General features: G+C 37.3%; 1 protein-coding gene across 1 annotated transcript in view; it reads right to left on the reverse strand.

The window, feature by feature from the left end:
• LOC140144183 (uncharacterized) overlaps nt 1–21,662 on the reverse strand; it is a 47,213-nt gene that overhangs the window by 19,684 nt on the left and 5,867 nt on the right. The window contains exons 2-4 of the mRNA XM_072166009.1: nt 18,480–18,710; nt 17,907–18,245; nt 17,276–17,515 (exon numbers count right to left, since the gene is read on the reverse strand). Of these exons, the coding sequence (XP_072022110.1) occupies nt 17,276–17,515; nt 17,907–18,245; nt 18,480–18,710 (810 nt within the window). The remainder of the gene's footprint in view (nt 1–17,275; nt 17,516–17,906; nt 18,246–18,479; nt 18,711–21,662) is intronic.

The raw sequence follows: 21,662 nt of genomic DNA on the forward strand, positions 1-21,662 counted from the left end.
GATATTTATATCTGGCCAAGTCTACCAATACATGACAAGAGGGCACAACTGACATTTTACCGAAATTGAGTATCCAACAGATGGTTTCAAGCACCTGGTACATACTAGAAATTATTTCCAACTCCGATGTCCCTGATCCTAAATCCTAAATCCATGTGTGTTATCAGTTGCACCATTTTGTCTTGGTATAACATAACTGATATACACAGTTAAAACAGGTGGGTAAATTTTTTCATCCAACTTGGGTAAAGTTTTACCCAACCGTTGGGTGCTATATAATCAACACCTTTTATGTTACCCAAACCCGGTTAGGTAACGGTTACACAGAATTATAGTAAAGCCTTATCAATATATATTTTACCAAATGGTATTGGGCAATTATTTTCACATTATTGGGTACTTTTTGTCCATCATCTCTACAGGTACTGCTGCTTGGACGAAATTGTATGCTCAGGTGTTTCGAGGTAGAAACTGTGAATAGATTCGTTTGTAAGAGAATCTTTTTGTAGCCAAACCTTTCCATCTGTTGTTAGGTATTATAATTGTCTTTACCCGATGATATTGTGGATATTATGTGATTTCCTAATGGTATGGGCAATTATTTTACCACATTATTGGCTAGCTTTTGACCATTTGTTGGTATTGATAAATACAACGAGATACTAAATTTAAAAAAATAGGTATATCTATCATTTATAAGCTTCTACAGTTGTTTAACTTTACGATGATTCGATGTCAACTTAGATCATTTGCAAAATTACATAAGGACACAAGCGGGGGGTGATCTTCGAAAAAAAATTACGGGGATGTGCCACGCAGACTTTCGGATGCTGACTTTCTCTATACCTACTTTTTGCTGTTTTTGCCACCCATCAGTATATCAATTTTTCACAAAAGCACCCAAATTTGCCCTAATTGGGTGCTTTTAGGGGCACTTTTGCCCAAATGCGCCCAATTGGGCGCATTGGTCTCCACTGAAAAACCACCCATTGATATACCAAAATTGCTGAAAAGGTACCCCAAAACCGTGGCACATCCCCGTATACCTTTAACCAGGGAGAACCCCCTCCGGGGACACAAGTTGGGACTGCCTACATACACCGGCCGGGGGCCAACTGTACGATTATGATAATTTGAATTTATCCCAAAAATAACCTGACGGAGAAACTTGTATGAATTAGAATTGAATAGGGCAAATTTATTATCAGTGTTTCAGCCTCAGATATCGGCACTTGGCCAGTTGAGGAAGACAGTATTTCTCAAGGACGGCGGCAACGGAAATATAATGTCGGTTTTACGCACAACAACACAGACTGTAAACATCTCTTCAAAAACTGTTTCCCTAACCGAAATATTAAGTTTAGATTATCAAAAGTCAAAATAACCTATGTTGCCGCAAGCTTCAAGTACGCAATGTTATCTGTGGACAAGTTCCTGTCTTTCACCGATAGAGTCCACTAGACTTCCCACAGAGGAAGCGGTATATTTTGGCCTAGATATAGCTCCCACAACGCATAAGTTTAATTACCTAGGTGGGTTTACACCCACCTAGGTATTGGATCCAGTCTTTTCTTCCGCTGGCAACAGAGACTCATCTATCAGGGCACAGTTCTTGAACCCCAATATATTTGTATATTCATTGAATAACCTTTGACAAATCAGAGTCTATGGACAAATTTGGGTACAAAAAAACTCATACTGTAACAAATTCAAAATGCTATGTCACTTGCACATATAATCATGGAAGTATACTATATAGTGAGCATGGTCAGAACAGAGATCAAAAGTAGAATCAGACTTGCAGCTGGAAGTTGGATTCCCAATTGGGTAATAAAACCACAGCTTGCTGCAACTCTAATTTCACTGACCTCCAAGCAGGTGATGTCAGCCACTTACTCCGATTTCACCATTCAGAAGTTCACTGTTGTTGTGGATATTATAATGTGCAGATGATGAGCATTGATCATGTTGAGCTAGGTACTGTTTTGCTATCCAATCTTTCTTCTTTCTTCTTCTTCTTTCTGACAATAACTTCAAATTGCTTCTCCTCCTACATGTTACACCCTACAATTATGTCACTTGCACCACACAGACCCTAGAAAGTTCTATGTAGTGCTTGCACATATGTATCGGCTATATCCAGTGGCCATAGGGTCTAAACAGAATTGAGGTCAAAGGTCATTAAGAGGGCATTTCCGGTATTTAACCAAATACCTTCAAAATGCTTCTTGTCACATATTATATATAGTACAATGATGTAATTTGCATATATGCATCGGCTATACCACACGCCTATAACTTGCATACAGAATTGGGGTCAAAGGTCATTAAGGGGGTAAAATCTTACAATTGTATTATCTGGATATCTGTAAGGGGTGTGGGGCTCAAACTCGGTAACGACAAATCTCATGACCAGGGGAACGTTTTGCAGGGGTCAGGTCAAAGGTCATGCAGAGGTGAAATTTTAGAAATGCATTTCCTGTACATCTGTAAGGAGTACGGGGCTCAAACTTAGTGACAACAAACTTAATGATCAGGGGAACATTTTGGAACACTTTGCAGGGGTCGGTCAAAGGTTATCTGGGGTTAAATCTTAGAATTCACTTTCTGGATACCTGTAAGGGTATGGGACTCAAATTCAGTGACAACTAATGTCATGCCGAGGGGGACGTTATGCAGGGGTCAGGTCAAAGGTCATATAGAGGTCAAATCTTAAAATGTCTTTTCTGGACATCTGTAAGGGGTCCGGGACTCTAACTCAGTGACAACAAACTTGATGACCACAGAAACATTTTGAACATTTTGCAGGTCAAAGGTCATCTGGGGTCAAATTTTAAAATTGCATTTTCTGGACATCCGTAAGGAGAAAGGGACTCAAACTCGGTGACAACAAACGTCATGACCAGGGGAACATTTTTGGAACATTTTGCAGGGGTCAGATACCTCCACAACACCAACACGCCCCACCTAGGTTTGTGGTCTATGACCATCATTTGCCACTAGTATCACTTTATAATATACTTTGACATTCATATATTGCACAATAATCCTAACAACACTTTTAATATCAACTTGTAGGTGTCATTTTCAACTGATTAGACAAAGAAAGTATTTATTATGTTCAACTTGTTGCCTGTTTAAAAAATAAAAAACAAATCGCCTTTCTCCATTTTGACTTGAAACTTGAAAAGTCCTCGCCCGTCACCCTTAAAGTATATCCCGACCATGAGTTGCTGAGGTACCATTGTTATTGCAAAATCTATGTTCACGTCCGGCCGTTAACCCAAACAGGCCTGAGTGCTACAAGTACTACATGATATATGCATTGCGCCTTCGTGTATCTTACGTAATGTGATGACGCAATCACCCTAAGTGATATATTACGCTTTCGTTGGCCCAGTCAGCGAAAGCCCCGTGACCGAGTGTCGCCGACCTATGGCATGCGAGGGGTCTCGGGTTCGAATCCCACCCAGAGCAAACAACTTGTTTCGTAAAATTTATTTCAAAAACGGAGCGGTCAATTGTCAAAATTCAAAAAATGTGATCGCTGATATCCCTCAACCACATCACTTATTTAGTTACGTTTGGGTTATGCGTTGTAAAATACCAAAAAAAATTAAAATTCCGACGATACAGTTCTTTCAGGGAAACCCTGTATACGGTTGACATCCCTTACACGCCAATATACTTGTCTCAGATTTATTTCAATGGCCTTTTCCCAGCCAAGTCCTTCGATAAATGACTGCAAATTTCACAGAATTGTCTGAAGACCGTTGCTGATGAATATCCGACATGTCCGATGGCAACTTATCCATGGGTTCATTGACCGGCAAAATAAAACATTATGTCTTTAATAATATTATGATTATCATCATTTCCGTTAATTTTAAACACCATAGGTTAACTTTATAATCTCCCCAAATCAGATCTGCTCACGTGGTAATCCCTTTTTAATACTGTTTGTAAAATAAATTTCATCTGTTTGGCATTGCCATAGAAACGGGACATTTTCCTTCCAGTCTTATTATAACGAAATCACCTACAACAATTGTTCTTTGATGAAGCAGCTTTATTTTCTATTTTAAGATCTGGCCTATTTAGGTTATTTTTATGTTTCACGTTTCCATGATAACTGTTTTGAAAAGGTAAATGGCTGAAATGTATTCGGAAGCTGGTATCCGGATATATTGGAGTTCGAGATCCAGTTTGCAAAGTTGAATATAAAAAATTAAACTTATCTGATGAGTGATGACATAGTCGGATCTACGAAACTTGTTTGATTATAACAATTTGATTTATACAACTTTTTTTCTAGTTTCTGTTTCTTGTGTGGATATTTTTTTTTCTATCACGCCATTATTTTTCTTGCTTGTTTAGCACTTTGATACGTTATATAACCAAAAATGTTAATCAGGAAAGTTTTAAAATTTGAAATATATTTATATTATTATATATAATTAATAGTCTCAAAATATAGCGAGATTAAAAATAATAATTATGGCATTATTCTCCAGAATTACAGTGTATCCCGACCATGAGCTGCTGAGGTATGTTATGGGTGTTTATAAACCGAGGATTGAAAACCACAGCCTCGTTTTCCGATCCTCGTTTTTCGATCCTCGGTTTTCAATCCTCGGTTTATAAGCACCCCATTTGTTATTGCAAAATCTATGTTCACGCCCGGCCGTTAACCCTAACAGACCTGAGTGCTACAAGTACTACATGATATATGCATTGCGCCTTCGTGTATCTTACGTAATGTGATGACGCAATCACTCTAAGTGACATATTACGCTTTCGTTGGCCCAGTCAGCGAAAGACCCGTGACCGAGTGTCGCCGACATATGCATGCGAGGGGTCTCGGGTTCGAATCCCACCCAGAGCAAACAACTTTGTTTTCTCTCTTTATTCCTTCCTTCTTTCCCTTCCCTTTGGGCGTTAGAGTTAGAGAATAATGCCTCATCACCCGCCCTTAAAATGTACCGGGTCCTCATAATATTTATTGTTACTCCATTTAGAATGACTTGCCAGGTTTAGATTTTCAACCTAAGATGAACGTAAGTAAGGTTCCTATACTACTTACAAACGGTTTACGGAGTTTACGTACAGGGTGTCCCAAAGAACCATATCGTCCGTAACTAATTGTTTGGGTGTTTTAACGCCACAACTAAACATAACTAAATAACTGGTGTGGTTAATAAATAAATCGACTATTACATACTTTTTGCATTTTGACAATTGAACACACCGTTCGTGAAATATTAGAATTTTACGAAATCCCCTCATTTTCAAACCTTTCCATGGATTCAAATATCAATCGATGATCAGTATTCGCAGTGCTCACTTGTTATTAACAGATATTTGACTCCGTGGAACGGGCTGAAAATGAGGTAGTTTTGTAAAATTCTTTTATTTCAAAAACGGAGCGGTCAATTGTCAAAAACTTGTCAAAAAGTATGTATCTGATATTCCTCAACCACATCACTTATATAGTTATGTTTGGTTTATGCGTTAAAATACCCCAAAGGGACACCCTGTATATACGGTTGGCACCCCTTACACGCCACTGGTATACTAGTCTCAAATTTAATTCAATGGCCTTTTCCCAGTCAAGTCCTTTGATAATTGACTGCAAATCTCACAGAATTGCGTGAAGACCGTTGCTGATGAACCTCCGACATGTCCGATGGCAACTTATCCATGGGTTCATTGACCGGCAAAATAAAACATTATGTCTTTAATAATATTATGATTATCATCATTTCCGTTAATTTTAAACACCATAGGTTAACTTTATAATCTTCCCAAATCAGATCTGCTCACGTGGTAATCCCTTTTTAATACTGTTTGCAAAATAAATTTCATCTGTTTGGCATTGCCATAGAAACGGGACATTTTCCTTCCAGTCTTATTATAACGAAATCACCTACAACAATTGGTCTTTGATGAAGCAGCTTTATTTTCTATTTTAAAATCTGGCCTATTTAGGTTATTTTTAAGCTTCACGTTTCCATGATAACTGTTTTGAAAAGATAGATGACTGAAAAATATTCGGAAGCTGGTATCTGGATAATTTGGAGTTCGAGATCTTGTTTGCAAAGTTGAATAGCAAATTAAACATATCTGATGACATAGTCGGATCTATGAAACTTGTTTTGTTTGTGCAACAATTTGATCTATACAACCTTTTTTAGATTAGATTTTTCCTGCTTGTTACACTTAAATTCTAATAGAAAGAATCGTAAGAATATCGTACATAGGCAGGCCCGTACGCAGAATTTTTTTTGGGGGGGTGCTGATTTTGAAAAAGTGGACTTTTTTCCCAGGAGGGGGTGCGATTTTGTGAAAAGTGGACTTTCTTCTCCAAATTTGGACTTTTTTTGACCAAAAAAGCGTAAAAAACCTGATTTTTTTGCTCGCTACGCTCGCAAATTCTGCAATTGTGGGACTTTTTGTATACTTTTGCAAATTTGGGGAGGTGCGGTCGCACCCCCCGCACCCCCCCTGCGTACGGGCCTGTACATAGGTTGTCTCGGATGCAACAACTGTCTTTTAAAAATAAATCAATATCCAAGCAGTTCATTTTAAGTTTACGCAGCACTTCTATTAATGAGTTGCATACAGTAAAAGACAAAAATATTCTCCAGATTTAACAGTTAAGCTCTTTTTAAATAACTAAACACTCTTAAAAGAGCACTCCGACCAGACGCCTCCGAGCGCTAGTGTTCGCTAACTTCTGAAATGAATCCGTCTACATGTAGGAAGACACACATGCAACTGATATGCATAACATGATTGAAACAAGTTGTCTCGGATGTATAACAACTGTGCGTTAAAAATATATCAACAAGTTCATTTCTAGTTTATGTAACACGTATAACAAGAACACGAAGAAGCAGTTGCAATAGTTAAAAGATAAAAATAGAGCTGGCATATTATTTCTATTTTATGCAACACGTTTAACTAGAACATGAAGAAGCAGTTGTATAAATAGGTAAAACATAAAAATAGAGCTGGCATATTATTTCGCTGCAAACTATTTGGTTTCAAATAGACAAAAACAATTACCACTCGAAATTATTTTATAGGTCACATTGGAGAGTTTGCTTTATCTGCAAATAAAATGAAATTGGGCTATTCCATTTAAAATCCACACTATCCCTGTGGAAGATTTAGTTAAAGTCTTCCACAGAGGGAGCGGGAGAGGTAGTATAGGTTTTGAATAGAATAGACAACTAGAGCTAATTGCGCATACACATATACGCAACCTTAGCAATAGCTAATTAACTAGGCCTATAGCTAATTAGCCCAGCTAAATAACATGCATGCATGTAAGCAGTAGTATATTATGCTGATTTTACTGAGAGGTGTTTTTTTAAATGCACTATAGTACTTTGGAATTTGACTAAAGACCAAGGTTAATTCGTTAGCTCACCTATAGCATATGCGAGTTCAAAAGGTCCAGTATATTGGTATAATTCAAGGATTCATTGGAATATACATGTATAAACAGATATTTGTAGTATTATTATAATCATTAATTATAATTAATTTCTATATTATTACAGTATGTGAAATCATTTTGATATAAACCAAAAATTATTCAATATTCATGTTCATGTAAATAGTTCTGTGCAACTTTGATCATGCGCTATTATAGTGCGACTTCCTAAGGTATTTTGCTACATACCGGAAGTAATACCTACATGACCTTTAACCCCAATGACCTTTGACCCCAATGACCTTTGACCCCAATGGATGTATGCAAGTAATGTCATGCTATATTATAATTTGTGGAATGACTTCGCATTTTTAGTAACAGAACAGAAAATCATATCAGCCATAATGACCTTCGTATGACCTTTAACCTCAAGGCTAATGCATGTGTCAAGTGACGTCATCTTGCTGTGTAATTTGTGTAAGGAGTAGCAGTTTTAGTAAAAATAACAGGAAATATCATTTTTGGCCATATTGACCTTTCCATGACCTTTGACCTTGAGTTGGTCATGTGACATTTGTGCCACCAGCTATTGGACCTGTTGACCAAGTAACATTGTTGTACTATATACATGTATAATAGCAGCAGCATTTTAGGGTATTTGGTCATATACCGGAAGTATCCCCTTAATGACCTTTGACCCCAATTCTGGACAATAACTTTTAGACACTGGGTATAGCTGATGCATGTACCCAAGTGCCATCATCGTGCTTTGTAATTTGTAGAAGAAGTAGCATTTTTAGTGAAATCACGTTTTGACCATTGACTGGAAGTGGATGACCTTTGACCTGAAGTTGGTCATGTTTCATTTGTCCCCCCACCCAATGGTCCTAATGACCAAATATGGTCAACATGGCTCAAAGCATATGGCTACGGTGGCTCATTATAAGATTGACAGAAAGAAAGAAAGAAAGAAAGAAACAAACAAAGAACTTGACAGAAACAGACCTTAGCAATTTTGCAAATTGCTAAGGAATGCAAATTGCTAAGGAATTGGGCAACTTCCATTTGAAATACTCAAGTTGTGAAAGGTAAAGCCATAATACAACGTAATACAGGGGGAGTATGGGTTTCAAAATGATTATCTCTGACCAATTATAGCCTGCATTTGAAAAACATAATCCCTCTGTGGAAGATTTTTTCAAAATATTCCACAGGGGGTGTGGATTTCAAGTCGAATAGTCCAATTATGGTATTTATTCTCCGGATTTAAATTTATTTGTTAACAAGTGTTTATTTACTATAGGTAAATCAAGTTCACTCGCGGTTTAATAGTTCAGCTCTTTAAGAACACTTCAAATGCAATGTCGTTTTAATAGTGTTCTAGGTGTCCAAATAACTCAAGTTGAAGTGTACATGAAGTCACAATTAAACACCTCGTGCACGTCAAAAGCGTTCAGGGGAATCTGATGTTCTAAAATTCAAAGTTCAAAGTAACTCTACAAACACGTTATGCTGATGCACTCTAAAATAGCGAGAACCAATCAGAGCAAAGAGCATGCGAAGTGTGTAATTGCATATTGTATAATAGCACAGGCGCGCACTCTACAATCAAGCACTACTACACGCAGTGCTTTCGGACGAGTTCATTTTGCTTGCGGGTCATGCAATTATATTGACTAACATTTTCCAACATGCATATTTAGTGACAATTTTGTTATAAAAACAGCAAATATCATGGTATTTTTTTCTCGTGTATGAAATATATGTTAACGAACGCGTATCTCTTGTTTCTCGAGAAATTGTACAAAATAATACTTGTAGGCCTACTGAGATGTTGATACGTCTACTCCACCTGCGTGTATTAGACACATCCCTTGTTGCTTGAGAGATTGGACCTGTTGATTGCACACAGTATTTATGCACTTGCTCTGAATGCGTCCCAATACACCCCCCCCCCCTCCGGGTTCGGGTATTGGACACATCAACGTTTCTCTCTTAATGATATTTATCAATTATAGGTCAATAAATGCGTATCACTTGTTGAGAGTATTTAAACAAAGTATTCTAGTACAAAATAATGTACGTGTATTGAGATGTTGATGCGTCTAATGCATAAGCCCCGAAGGCGGAGTGCACTAGACACATCAACATTTCAGTACAAGTGCATCATTTTGTCCCCGCATTTTGTACAATTTCTCTCTCAATAAGTGACACGCATTTATTAACCTATTTCATACACGAACAAAAAATTCCATGATTTATGCTATTTTTATAACAAAATTGTCACTAAAATGTGCGCCCGTGCATACACAATCAACGTATTATTTGCATTTTTCTAACGCTTGCTCTGATTGGTTCTCGCTAAAGACTGTATGGTTCGCATTTTTTCTAACGTTTGCTTTGATTGGTTCTCGCTATCTAAGAGTGTATGAACGTATAATAACTAATAAATGCCTACGCGCGCTGAGACGTTGCCGTGTCCAACGCACGAACCCGGAGGGAGTGTATTGGATGCATGACTTTCAGCCGTTTCTCGAGCAACAAGGGATCTGCATTTGTTAATACTATAGCAGTCACCCGTCTTTCGCAGTTCGTAAATGTCATTTCTGCATGTTACTCTGAAATTTGCACTTTTTTGGCTATAGGGGCCTACAGCTTGATATTTTCAGTCGGTTTAAAGCACTTCTTTCAGATGCCACGGAATAAAATAGTCCCTCACCTGCCCGCCTCTAATTAGGCTATAGTGGTAATAATCAATAGCCACAAATTAGTTGCCAGGATACCGACCCGTTGAATGAAGAGATGCAGATTCAAAACTTGCACAGTTTCCATTAATATTACTACATCAATGTTAAAGGTGAATTTACTTTTATTTAACATATTTAATAGGTTAGCATATACTTTTGTCACGTTTATGTTGTCGTGGGTAATTTCCATGATTACGTCAAAGTTTGTTTATAAATGAAACAAACTCAAGGTTTTCGACCTTCATGTTGGAATCAGTATATTTGTCATAGACCATGTTTAGCAGGATGTATGCCTAAAGTAGCTACCGGTTTTTGTTGTTCTGGAAGTTATTCATTTTCAGGTTCAGGGCAAATTTAACGGGATTGGCGGGCCTGCTGAAAGGCTGAAAGTGAAAGCTGGTGCAAAGTTAGATGACTGATTTTTGTGATCTTTTTAAAGACAAAAATGCTCCAAAAATAGGCCAATTTCTCGGAGGGGATGTTAGCCTTGGGTTTTATACGGGGGAGACACATGCTTTTTGATGTTTACGAGGCTTTCAAAATTGCGAAATATCATGCGTTATTGCATCTTCTATCCAGAAATGATGATCAAAACGAACTTTTAGCCGTGTGATTGGCAAATAAAATGCATGTTCAGACTAATTGGAGCATATTGTATCATAATATTCCCTACCAACCTTTACAAGCCTACCCATACTTTCCTATGATCTTAACCGGGATCTTAACCCATCCAATGCGAATTAAGCGTAGTATAAGCACAGTATCAATAGTCGGATCTTGAGGTGAAAAAGTTCAATTTGGTGACCACTCTCTGGCTAGTAAGGTTTGACGATTGATTCGACTTCTATGGACCATTTAGAAAAAAAATAGCCACCATGTCCCTCGCGAAAATCCCGGCATTTTTCGCTAGAGGCCAAAATCCAAAATGGCCGCCGCCACCATTTTGAAAACTTAAGTTTTGAACCAGAGCACCTATAAAGTCATGCACAAAGACACTTTTTCGGATATGTCGAGTACAAGGATTCCGATTCTGACATTAGTTTGACATTACGGCATCATTTTCACCCAGAAATCCAAGATGGTGGCCGGCACCATCTTGAAAAATTTAGTTTTGAACAACAGGACATAAAATCGTGTACAAAGACACTTTTTTGGATAAGTCGACCACAAGGATATCAAATTTGACATTACTTTGACATTACGAACTCATATTTACCCAGAAATCCAAGATGGTGGCCGCCGGCGCCATCTTGAAAAAAATAAGTTTTGAACCAGATTAACTAAAATCGTGTACAAAGACACTTTTTCCGGTAAGTCGACCCCAAGAAATCCGAATCTGACATTAATTTGACGTTATAACATAATTTTTGCCCAGAAATCCAAGATGGCCCCTATTTGGTAGAGCGTAAATGTGATTTTTGAATGAGAGCAGAAGTATAAGTGTGTCATTTCCGCCTTATCTGGGGTTCATGTCACTTATATGGGGTTTAAACTGCCTTATCTTGGGTTTACATCCCTTATCTAGGGATAAGGCGCCTTACCTGTGGTTTAGACGGCCTTATCCTGGGTTTACGTTCCTTACCTGTGGCTAAGATGCCTTAACCATAGCATATCGCAGTCTAAACCCAGATAAGGCATCTAAACCCCAGATAATGCGCCGTAACCCCAGATAAGGGACGTAGACCGCCGATAAAACAGTCCAAACCCCAAATAAGGCGCTTTTACCCTAAATGAGGAACATAAACCTAAGATAAGGCATCTAAACCCCACATAAGGTGCCTTAACTCTAGATAAGGGTCGTTAACCCCATATAAGGGTCGTAAACCTCAGATAAGACATCTAAACCCAAGATAAGGCGCCTTAACCCCAGATAAGAGACGTAAACTCAGATATGGCAGTCTAAACCACCGATAAGGCGCCGTAACCCCAGATAAGGGACGTACACCTCAGGTAAACCAGTCCCAACCCCAAATAAGGCACCTTAACCCTAAATAAAGAACATAAACCTAAGATAAGAGAAGTAAACCCCAGACGGTGCCTTATCTGGGGTTTAGACTGTCATATCTGAGTTCACGTCTCTTATCTGGGGTTAAGGCGCCCTATCTTGGGTTTAGATGCCTTGTCCATAGAAGTCGAATCAATCGTCAAACCTTACTAGCCAGAGAGTGGTCACCAAATGGAACTTTTTCACCTAACTAACGGTAAGATTTGAACATCCAGATTAGGTTCGAAATTACTCTTCTCGTAGTTTCAACATGTTCAAACAGATTGCATTATGTTATATTTGATCTTTGCTCGTCGCATCAGGGGTTTGCACGTCCCTGGTGGCATCATTTATCATAACATAACATCAACAGTAGCAAGCAACATCCAATGCATCTTGTTTTTCTACAAAATTTGCGCATAGCAATTACCAGACTTCAGCTTTAAAAAAAAAGGTACACTCAGCATTAACATAGGAAGTTATGAAATATTATGCCGGGGAAATATGTGCAATGTGTTTTATAATGAACAAATTTGTTCCAGATGAGCCATAACCTCAAAGTGCAAACGCCAAAAACATGTTTTCGGACTGTGATGCAGCACAGTTATTAGCTGATATTGGTTCCAATATCTGTGCTGCAGTGCAATGTGCAGCTAGCTTGAATGATGTTTTAATTAGCGTACCTTGAAATCACCTTCAGTCACAATAAAACACTGAGTAAGTAATAACAAACGATTATGACCTATATCAAAACAAAAACTGTAACACTCTTATTAGCGACAATTTGTAAAGTTATTTTGTTAATGAAGGTAGCCACAGTTCAGTGATGCAACAACCTGGAGGTGAGGGGTAGGTGGGATGAGGATTGCAGAGCATGCAGTCAGCAGTCCTCATCCAGTGTTGACAAAGACAACAGCTTGTTATCAAAACGCTAACATGGCTAAGTGCAATTTATTGGATGGAACCTTTTGATTGGCTACCGATCACGGTGAATTTATTCAACCAAGTGTTGTGTCCTCTTTTGTTTTCAAGGGTGCCTTGACAACCATACTCGCGTCAGCCATAATGAAATAAACAATAAGGATCTGACCAAAATAAAAATAAATAAAAATACCTTTAACACCCACACATGGCGAGTATTAGAAGGTTATGAATATGTGCATTTTGTAATGGATGCACCCACACTTGACGTAACAACTTTTGGTAGGCATGGCATAACCTTAACCTTAAAATGCGCAACACCAAAAGCAGTGTAGCGTCCTGACAACCATGCAGGTATAACTATAAGCCATAATGGATTGTAATAACAAATAATTACGATCCAGACTAAAAAACAAAACAAGCAAACAAACAAACAGATAAACTGTTATGCGGCCCATACACGTTCAATTTTATTGAGCAATATCAAAGCTCCTAGATACAAAATCTACCAATGTGCACTATTAATGATCACAATTACAGTGCACAATGGTAGATTTTGTATTATAGGGTCTTTGATATTGTCCAACTAAATTGAACGTGTATAGGCTGCATTACGTATTGCGAGCATTATACATTAATTTTATGATAATACCCGTCAAATTCTGTTAGTTTTTACCATCATTGTCTATTGTGTGTCTTTCCATTTCTGAAATAACCAAAGTACATTGTCACGGAAGAAGCGATGTTCCGCGTTCAGTGCCCGGTTCAGTGTCTGATATATCTTGCCAAAATTTATGATACAATAAAATATACAACTCTGAAAAATATTGCGTTGGATAGTTTATTATAGTGATCTCAAGTTGGAGATTTTTCGCACAAACCGACAGTTTCTTGCAATAGGCAGTTTCAAATCTCTGTTGAAACGCCCGGGTTGAAACGGTGATTAATTTCACTTAATAATTGACATGGCTGACACATCTAATGCGGCCCATACACGTTCAATTTTATTGGGCAATATATGAGACTCTAGATACAAGATCTGCCATCACTAGTGGAAAATTCAAAATGAGAATTCTTTCAAAACGATGAGAATTGGACAAAAGTATGAGAATTTCAAATTTTCTCATTCATATAAAATTTTCTCATCCAAATGAATGAGAAATATTAATTACCGTGTCAACAACCTGTCACAAGTGGTTAATTTTCTCATTTAAAACAATGTGACATGTGGTTGACACGTTAATTGGTATTTCTCATTCATTTGAATGAGAAATATTTACATGAATGAGAAAATTATAAATTCTCATACTTTTGTCCAATTCTCATCGTTTTGAAAGAATTCTCATTTTGAATTTTCCACTAGTGCATTGTGCACTATTATTGATCGTATGTACAGTGCACAATGGTAGATTTTGTATCTAGGGTCTTTGATATTGCACAATAAAATTGAACGTGTATGGGCCGCATTACAATATAGTCGTGTCATTCATGAAGACATGACTTTGTGTCTTAAAATAGGAGATGTCTTGCGTAAAGACGTGACCTTGAGAAGTATCTTAAAACCTACTCCATTGACTTGACGTGTCTTTTATGTATATATATTGTGTTTTTGATCAAGGTTAGCTTCAGCAAGGAGGTTAATTGCTATATGGGCGCACACCTGTCGGCAGTCTCTACAAGATGCTAGTTTCATGCTCTTTTTGTTTTTACATAAATTCTATACTTTTATGTTGTTGAAGGCTATGAAGACGCAAGACACTTATAAGACACGATTGTAACAGAGTGTTTAATGCATTTTAGTGCATTTTATATATTATTGTCAACAGATATATGGAACAAAGTTCACTACTATACCTTCCATTCCCAATAGACTTTGTCTGAGGGATTTCCGGAAGAAGCTGATTGTCTTTCAGTTTTATTGTTACAAATTTAGGTTAACCCTAAACGATTAATTTCCTCAATTTCTGTAGTCTGTGAAGTTTGGCTGTATAAAATACATCATCATGATCATGTTCATTAAACCATGTTATTTATATTGGAGCATGTAGCCTTAGTAAACAGAGTCGGGTTAGTTAAAGGAAGTTTTACTTTCGCAAGTTTTATGCCCGGGTTTTATGTGTCTGTTCGGAGATTCGACCTCTAGACATACTTTCAAATTTCACCGGGAAATTTCTCTAATAGGAGAAGTGATATGCAAGTTGCCATTTTCTAACATATACCGCAGGCTCAATAATGTTGGAATTATTTATTTCATAACACATACATACTATACACTAGAAACAAAATACCGGTTGCTTACCCAGCAAACACAAAAACGTTTTAAAAACGTTTTAAATAAGTTATATTTTGGTTTAGGTAAAAACGTTTTGATAACATTAAAATGTCGGGTTATATAAAGGTCATGATAACGTTTTAAAACGTTTTGTATGAAAATACACTACAACAACATTTTTAAATGTTTTCACAAAATGTTATTTTAAACTATTTTTACAAACATTTTTGCCAAATATTGGTTCAATACTTAAATAACATTATGTTAAAATGTTTGAACCCATCAAACACAGAAATGTTCTTTAAATGTTTTTCAAAACCTTTTAATAACATTTAAATGTCGGGTTATAAAAGGTCATGAAACGTTTTTAAACGTTATTGAAAATATTTTGGGCAAACATTTTTCGCAAAATATTTTTTCAACTCCCCAAATAACATTCTGTTTAGAATGTTTTGTATCAAGTTTTCAAGAATGTTTTCGGAAGGTTATTTAAACGTTTTTATACCCTTTATATAACACGACATTTAAACGTTTTCTGTAAAACATTTTTGTTTGCTGAGCAGTAGATTATCAAAAAATGTTTTTTAAGGTTATGAAAACATTTTATACTCTTAATATACCCTTTAAATAACCCGACATTTAAACGTTTTCTGACAACCTTTTATAACCTTTTGCGAATGATGTCGAAAACGTTTTGTGTTTGCTGGGTAACCATTTATAAGGACTGTTTTCCTGGTAAATTTATGAAAAGATTTGCATTTTGTTCAGTGATTTTGTGCACGTTCTGTTTGCACATTTATATTTGAACGGACCATGATAGCAACAGCGACGAGACCCTCGTCTCCAAATAACTGCATAAGGACATCCAGATTTCAGATACCCCCAATATTGAATCATTTTACACTTACACTTACACTTACGGTTTAATGGGAGGTGGATAGGCTAAGGAAGAGGCTAATGTGCCTTTATAACCCCATATCTCTTCCAATGGCTAGCTAGTGCAGTTTTGAAGGAGTTCACATTTTTTGCACTGATGACTTGTTGTGGGAGGTTGTTCCAACCATCCACAGTTCTCTGGGAGAAAACGTCTTGAGCGATTCGGTTAGTCTCGGCTTGAAGATTTTCATGTTATGCCCTCTTTGGTTGCTCTCATCTGCTACGTGAGGATTTTGAAGGTCTCGATTAGATCTCCACGGATTCTTAATTCTTTTGTTCCAAACTGTCGAATTCTTCTTTTGTTCCTTCAGTCTCTCAGTGTAGATCAGGTCTCTTAGTTATAGTTTTAGTTTTGGTACTAGTTTTGTGGCACGTCTTTGCACTTTCTACAGAGTGATTTTAAGTTGTGAATACTCTCTACAGAGTGATGATGTCTTTCTTCAGCGTTGGGCTCCAAGCTTGTGTTTAATGTTCTAAGTGGGGTCTAATATGTTTTGTATAGAGTGTGGTGAAGCCATCTTTATCAATATGTTTGAATGTTTTCTTGATAACCCTTAGACTGTTCATTGCCTTTTGTGAGGCTTCATTTACAGTCATCATGTGATATAGACTCCCATATCTTTTTCTTGATCCATATCTTCCAAGCTTTGATTTCCCATAGTGTAGTCATTCTATGTTCCTTCGCATGCTTTGCATTTGCTGGCATTGAATTTAAGCAGCCAGTTTCTGACCACTTCTGTAACTTATCTACACCTGTCTGCATCGTCTGGCGAGCTGCCAGAGGTGACCATCTTTGCATTAGGATACTCATGCACGAACCGCAAAATATATAGGATGGGCTTTTCTAGAATCTAAACCACCCCTGAAAACCAGGCTTCCCACATTTCGCAAATTAGGTGCATGTCTATATTCTTCCAAAATGAAATGAATCTGGAGTCTTTCGTTGGTCATTCAAAATATAAACCATCACTTACCTAGAACTGTAACTTTGAATTCACACGCCAAGATATGATCAGATGATGAATCTCTCGCCAGATAGTAATGCACTTGAACAGATCCGATTTCAAATTCATCCCCTGGATTATGATCACTTATCTGCGTGTATCCGTCTGGTACCGTAGGTATTGTCCAATACACATGAGCAAAATTTTCTTCTGGTTCGGTGCTCACGGTTATGTTGTTGGGACAATCGCCAGCAAATTCGGAAGATGATTCTATACAAAATTAATGAAAAGGCAATTCAAGACACAGATTAATGATGTTGATTTAAAAGAAAGAGATGGAATATTGTCATTGTATTCTAGTATGTCCAAAGACTCTTTACTAACTATTGTGAGAAGTCAGTTTTGGAGGGAATGTCTGGGGGAAATGTTAGTCTCTTTTTTCTTCATGTGTCAAGCTATCAAAATTTCTTTCGATCATTGGTGGCTCTGAAAAGAGCCGTTTGTTTGAAGTATTGCAGGATGTAGCAACGTGTAACGATGTACCTGAGGATCGATTTTACCACTGAAGGAATTAGGAGTCGTGGACACAAGAGATCCTGTGGACACATGCCCAACGTGACCTTGGGAGGAGCATAAAAAGAGAGTTTTAAGTGATTCTTACGTTGGAAATGAATGACAACTTGGTGGTCCTGTTTTACACCCTTCTGCACCGATCTACATCCAAATGTTCCCGAATCTGACAGCAATGGAGGACGCAGATCTATTCCTTTAGCATTAGGTCTTCCCATTGTAGCATGATCCACTCTTCTGGAGAAGTTCTCAACCCGGTCACCATCAATATCAATGTGTGATGAAGATAGTTTAGGTGTACCTTCTGCTACGAGGCAAAGTACCTCTACATAGGAGGTTGTTCTTGATAGAGTGATGGATATGGAAGAATCGGAGAGGATCTGTCTGTGGCTGTAATCACCATTTAGTACTATTTGTTCTGCAACAGGCTCTGTGATAAAAAATTGAAAGTTGTAACATTTTAGTAAGATGAAATGAAGGTATATGTGATGGTGTGAGGAGCTGGTCAGTAGGTATTTGGGGAATAATTCTGGTTTACCCTGCCACAAGTATAACCCTAATCCTAACCCACCCTAATTATAATCATAACCCTATTTTTATATGCAGCCCGGGGATGCAGCCCCCTCTTTTATTCCCATTGGGTTAGAAGTATACGAAAACATACCACAAAGAGGTTCAGGTCCACTCCATTGTCTGAAGATTTGGCAAGCTCTCACTGTACTGAACATAGTAAGTCTTTGCTGTCCTGGATCGGCGCAAACTGGTGTCAATGTGGTACCTACATCAAAGAACTGCTCACGTGTTTCGTTTAATTCTAATTCTGAACCATCGACAAATTGAAGTACGCCTGGGCTTGATGGCGGACGGGCGCAACCTGTAGTTTGGGTTGTAACATCTGCAAGGTAAAAGAAAAAAAAATAATAGGCCTACTATTATCAAATAGTTTTGATGTTTTCCTATATATTCGATTTTAATCCGGGAAGGGGGGAGGCAAACAATGTAGGCCTATTGAAATAAAATGTCTGTAGATAAATGTCGGGAAAATGCGGAATTTTGAATATTTGTAAATACTAGAAACTTTCACTCTTGGACCTTCCCCATGTCCATGAATGTTGTTTATGATAGCGGTTCCAAAAGATCATAATGATTCAACATTGATTACAGTGGTATGGGCAGAAATCTAGATACACCGGGCCATACAAATTGAAATCCATACTCCCCTATACTGAAGACATATTCCTAAGTAAATGGGTGACTCCATTTGAAATCTACACCCCTGTGTGGCAAATTAAGGTCATGTCTTCCTTAGGGGGTGTATCTAATTCAACTGGAATAACCCATGATGAAAATTGAAACTAAAACAACTTTGACCTAGAGTAGAATATTGCAACTCATTAGCAAATAAGCCGGGGAAATGGCTGTTGTGACCAAATGAATTTCCAATTTGATCATTTGTGGTATAAGTGGCCTATTTTCTTTTAATGGCACATATCTATTTTATACCGTAAAGGTATCTATTCCAACCCAGTAACTTTAAATAAATTCAACCCTAATATCTCCATGATTCTGTTTCAAATTTAATTCTTCAAACACCGCTGATAATAATACCATATAACATAATATCCGGGATTATAGTAAAACATTTTGAACATGCTGAAGGTGAAACATTTTTAGAAAGTTAAATAAGTCCGTAAAGCCTACTACTAAGCATAAAGGTTATAAAGATGTAGGTCTAAATATACATACGTAGTAGAGGTATAGGAAGCACTTTGAGCTAGCCCAATTTCTTATCTAATGACACAGATCTGACAAATGTGAGACGATGAAAAATGTAATTCGGTGGTTTTAACTTTTTGTTTGGCTTGTCAATCTAATTGCTTATTCACAGATATGACAGCACAATATGTTTCTTATTGCTGATGGTCCGAAAGGGCAGATAAATGATATTGTACTAATCACCATGTACCACAATGGCCTCATCCCAATGGCATAGTTTAATAACCTCAATTAAAAAGTAATAATGAAAAATTTAACCTTAAGTTAAAAGAGTATGAGTTTTTGTACCCAAATTTTCAAAGATCATTAAAAGAATGTAGAAATGTATTGGGGTCAAAGAACTGTGCCCTGATAGATGGGCATGTTGAGGACCCTAGTGAATGAGACTCGTGGTTCAACGCTTCTGGTATATATTGATAAGTTAACGATAACCATGGTAACGCAGTAACAACAAAGCCGTTATCATCAATATTCAAAATTAGTTATAATCTTAGCCTAATTATAATTCTTATATTCTAAAGAAGATGATCAAAAAGATAAAGAAATGCCAACCCAGTTTACCTTAAGGTTATACAATCCATACTCATCATTTACGGGGAAGTCAGAGATTCTACGAGCATTTGCTTGATTAAGGATGGGAAGTCAGTGAGTATTAAGTACCACCTTCTGTCGACCCATATGTGGCAAATTTAAATAGAAACAGTCCTGATTTTATGATATCAAGGTATAAATTTCACCTGAAAAATTGAGGGAAGATAAAAGATAGGGATGACATTCTCTTCATAGTTTCTTATGATTATATATCGTATATAGCGAATGAAGATGTCTTTCTGTTACCTCTATCGCCCAGTTTAGCCCTACTTAACACTTCTCCCATCCCTCCCTGCCTGTCTCCATTTCTTTTCTCTCCTCTAGCGCTCTTTCTTAGCTTTGCTTTCTCTTCTGCGTGAACGTTCGCCAGTTTTTCTTTTGATTGCCATACTTTCACCGACTTTTCTTTTCTTTCTTTTTTTTTCTTTCATTTTTTGATAGGCCTACTATATTGTTCATTTGGCAAAGTCATCTAACTTTTTTCATTGCTTTTTATTTGATTGAAATTTGATGTTCCGTTCAAAAGTTCTCGTTTATCAAACCTCGGCTCTTGACGACAAAATTTGACGATTATATTGTTCTCCTATAGAAATTCATACATTAATTTTCTGACGTATATTTTATTGTTTTCAAGAAGAGATTTATAGGTTACGGTGGTCTTAACCCTGGAACTATGGAAACCTCTGGGTTTCATAACTGCTAAATTGTTGGTCTTTTTGGATTTTTTTTGTTTCGTTGTCTGGGCCAAAAAAAACGTGTTTTCGCCAGCCCATAGGGCTGGTACCTAATTCTGAGATGGGGTTTGTGTACACTAAAGATTAGCTAAGATTATAGCCTTCTTCTATTGGTATGAATTAATTTTTTTACTTCTCGTGGTGGAAATGTTTTTGATGTCTGCTAATTCGATTTGCAAGGAAAAGAAAGTACGTTTTGCCGTTTCAACGAACGAAAACGATTGAGTATTGCCAAAGTTATGTTTGAATTAATTATGACTTAAAAAGTTATCATAGATTAGGCCTACACATATAAACATAAACCTGTTCAGCAATCAGCATATCAAAAAAATGACATGGTCAAAGCATAGTCAAAGCGGGGGGAATGATCACGAGGTCATATCACATTACTCGTTGACTGCCGATAAAACGCCCAATAAAGACTTAGTCACCGGACCGCGCCGGCCAGTTAAAGTACATGCCCTATCACACCACTCCACACCATACATAAATTCTCCCAGTCACATTTCCCAAATATGAAATTAAAAAAATTCAAATTTTAATTTACTTCTTTTAAAGTTTGGCAGAGGCGGGGTTCGAACTCACGGCGCAACGCTTAGTACTCTATGAGCCTAGCGCCTTAGACCACTCGGCCATTTGTCTTCTTGTTATTCATCTGAAACTTATTTAAAAATATTATCGCAACTTCAACATAGGCCTACCACGTGACAAGCAAAGGCAGAAAACGTATTATATTTTGGAATTTT

The sequence above is a fragment of the Amphiura filiformis genome, unplaced genomic scaffold (genome assembly GCF_039555335.1).
Source record: "Amphiura filiformis unplaced genomic scaffold, Afil_fr2py scaffold_44, whole genome shotgun sequence".
Lineage (NCBI taxonomy): Eukaryota > Metazoa > Echinodermata > Ophiuroidea > Amphilepidida > Amphiuridae > Amphiura > Amphiura filiformis.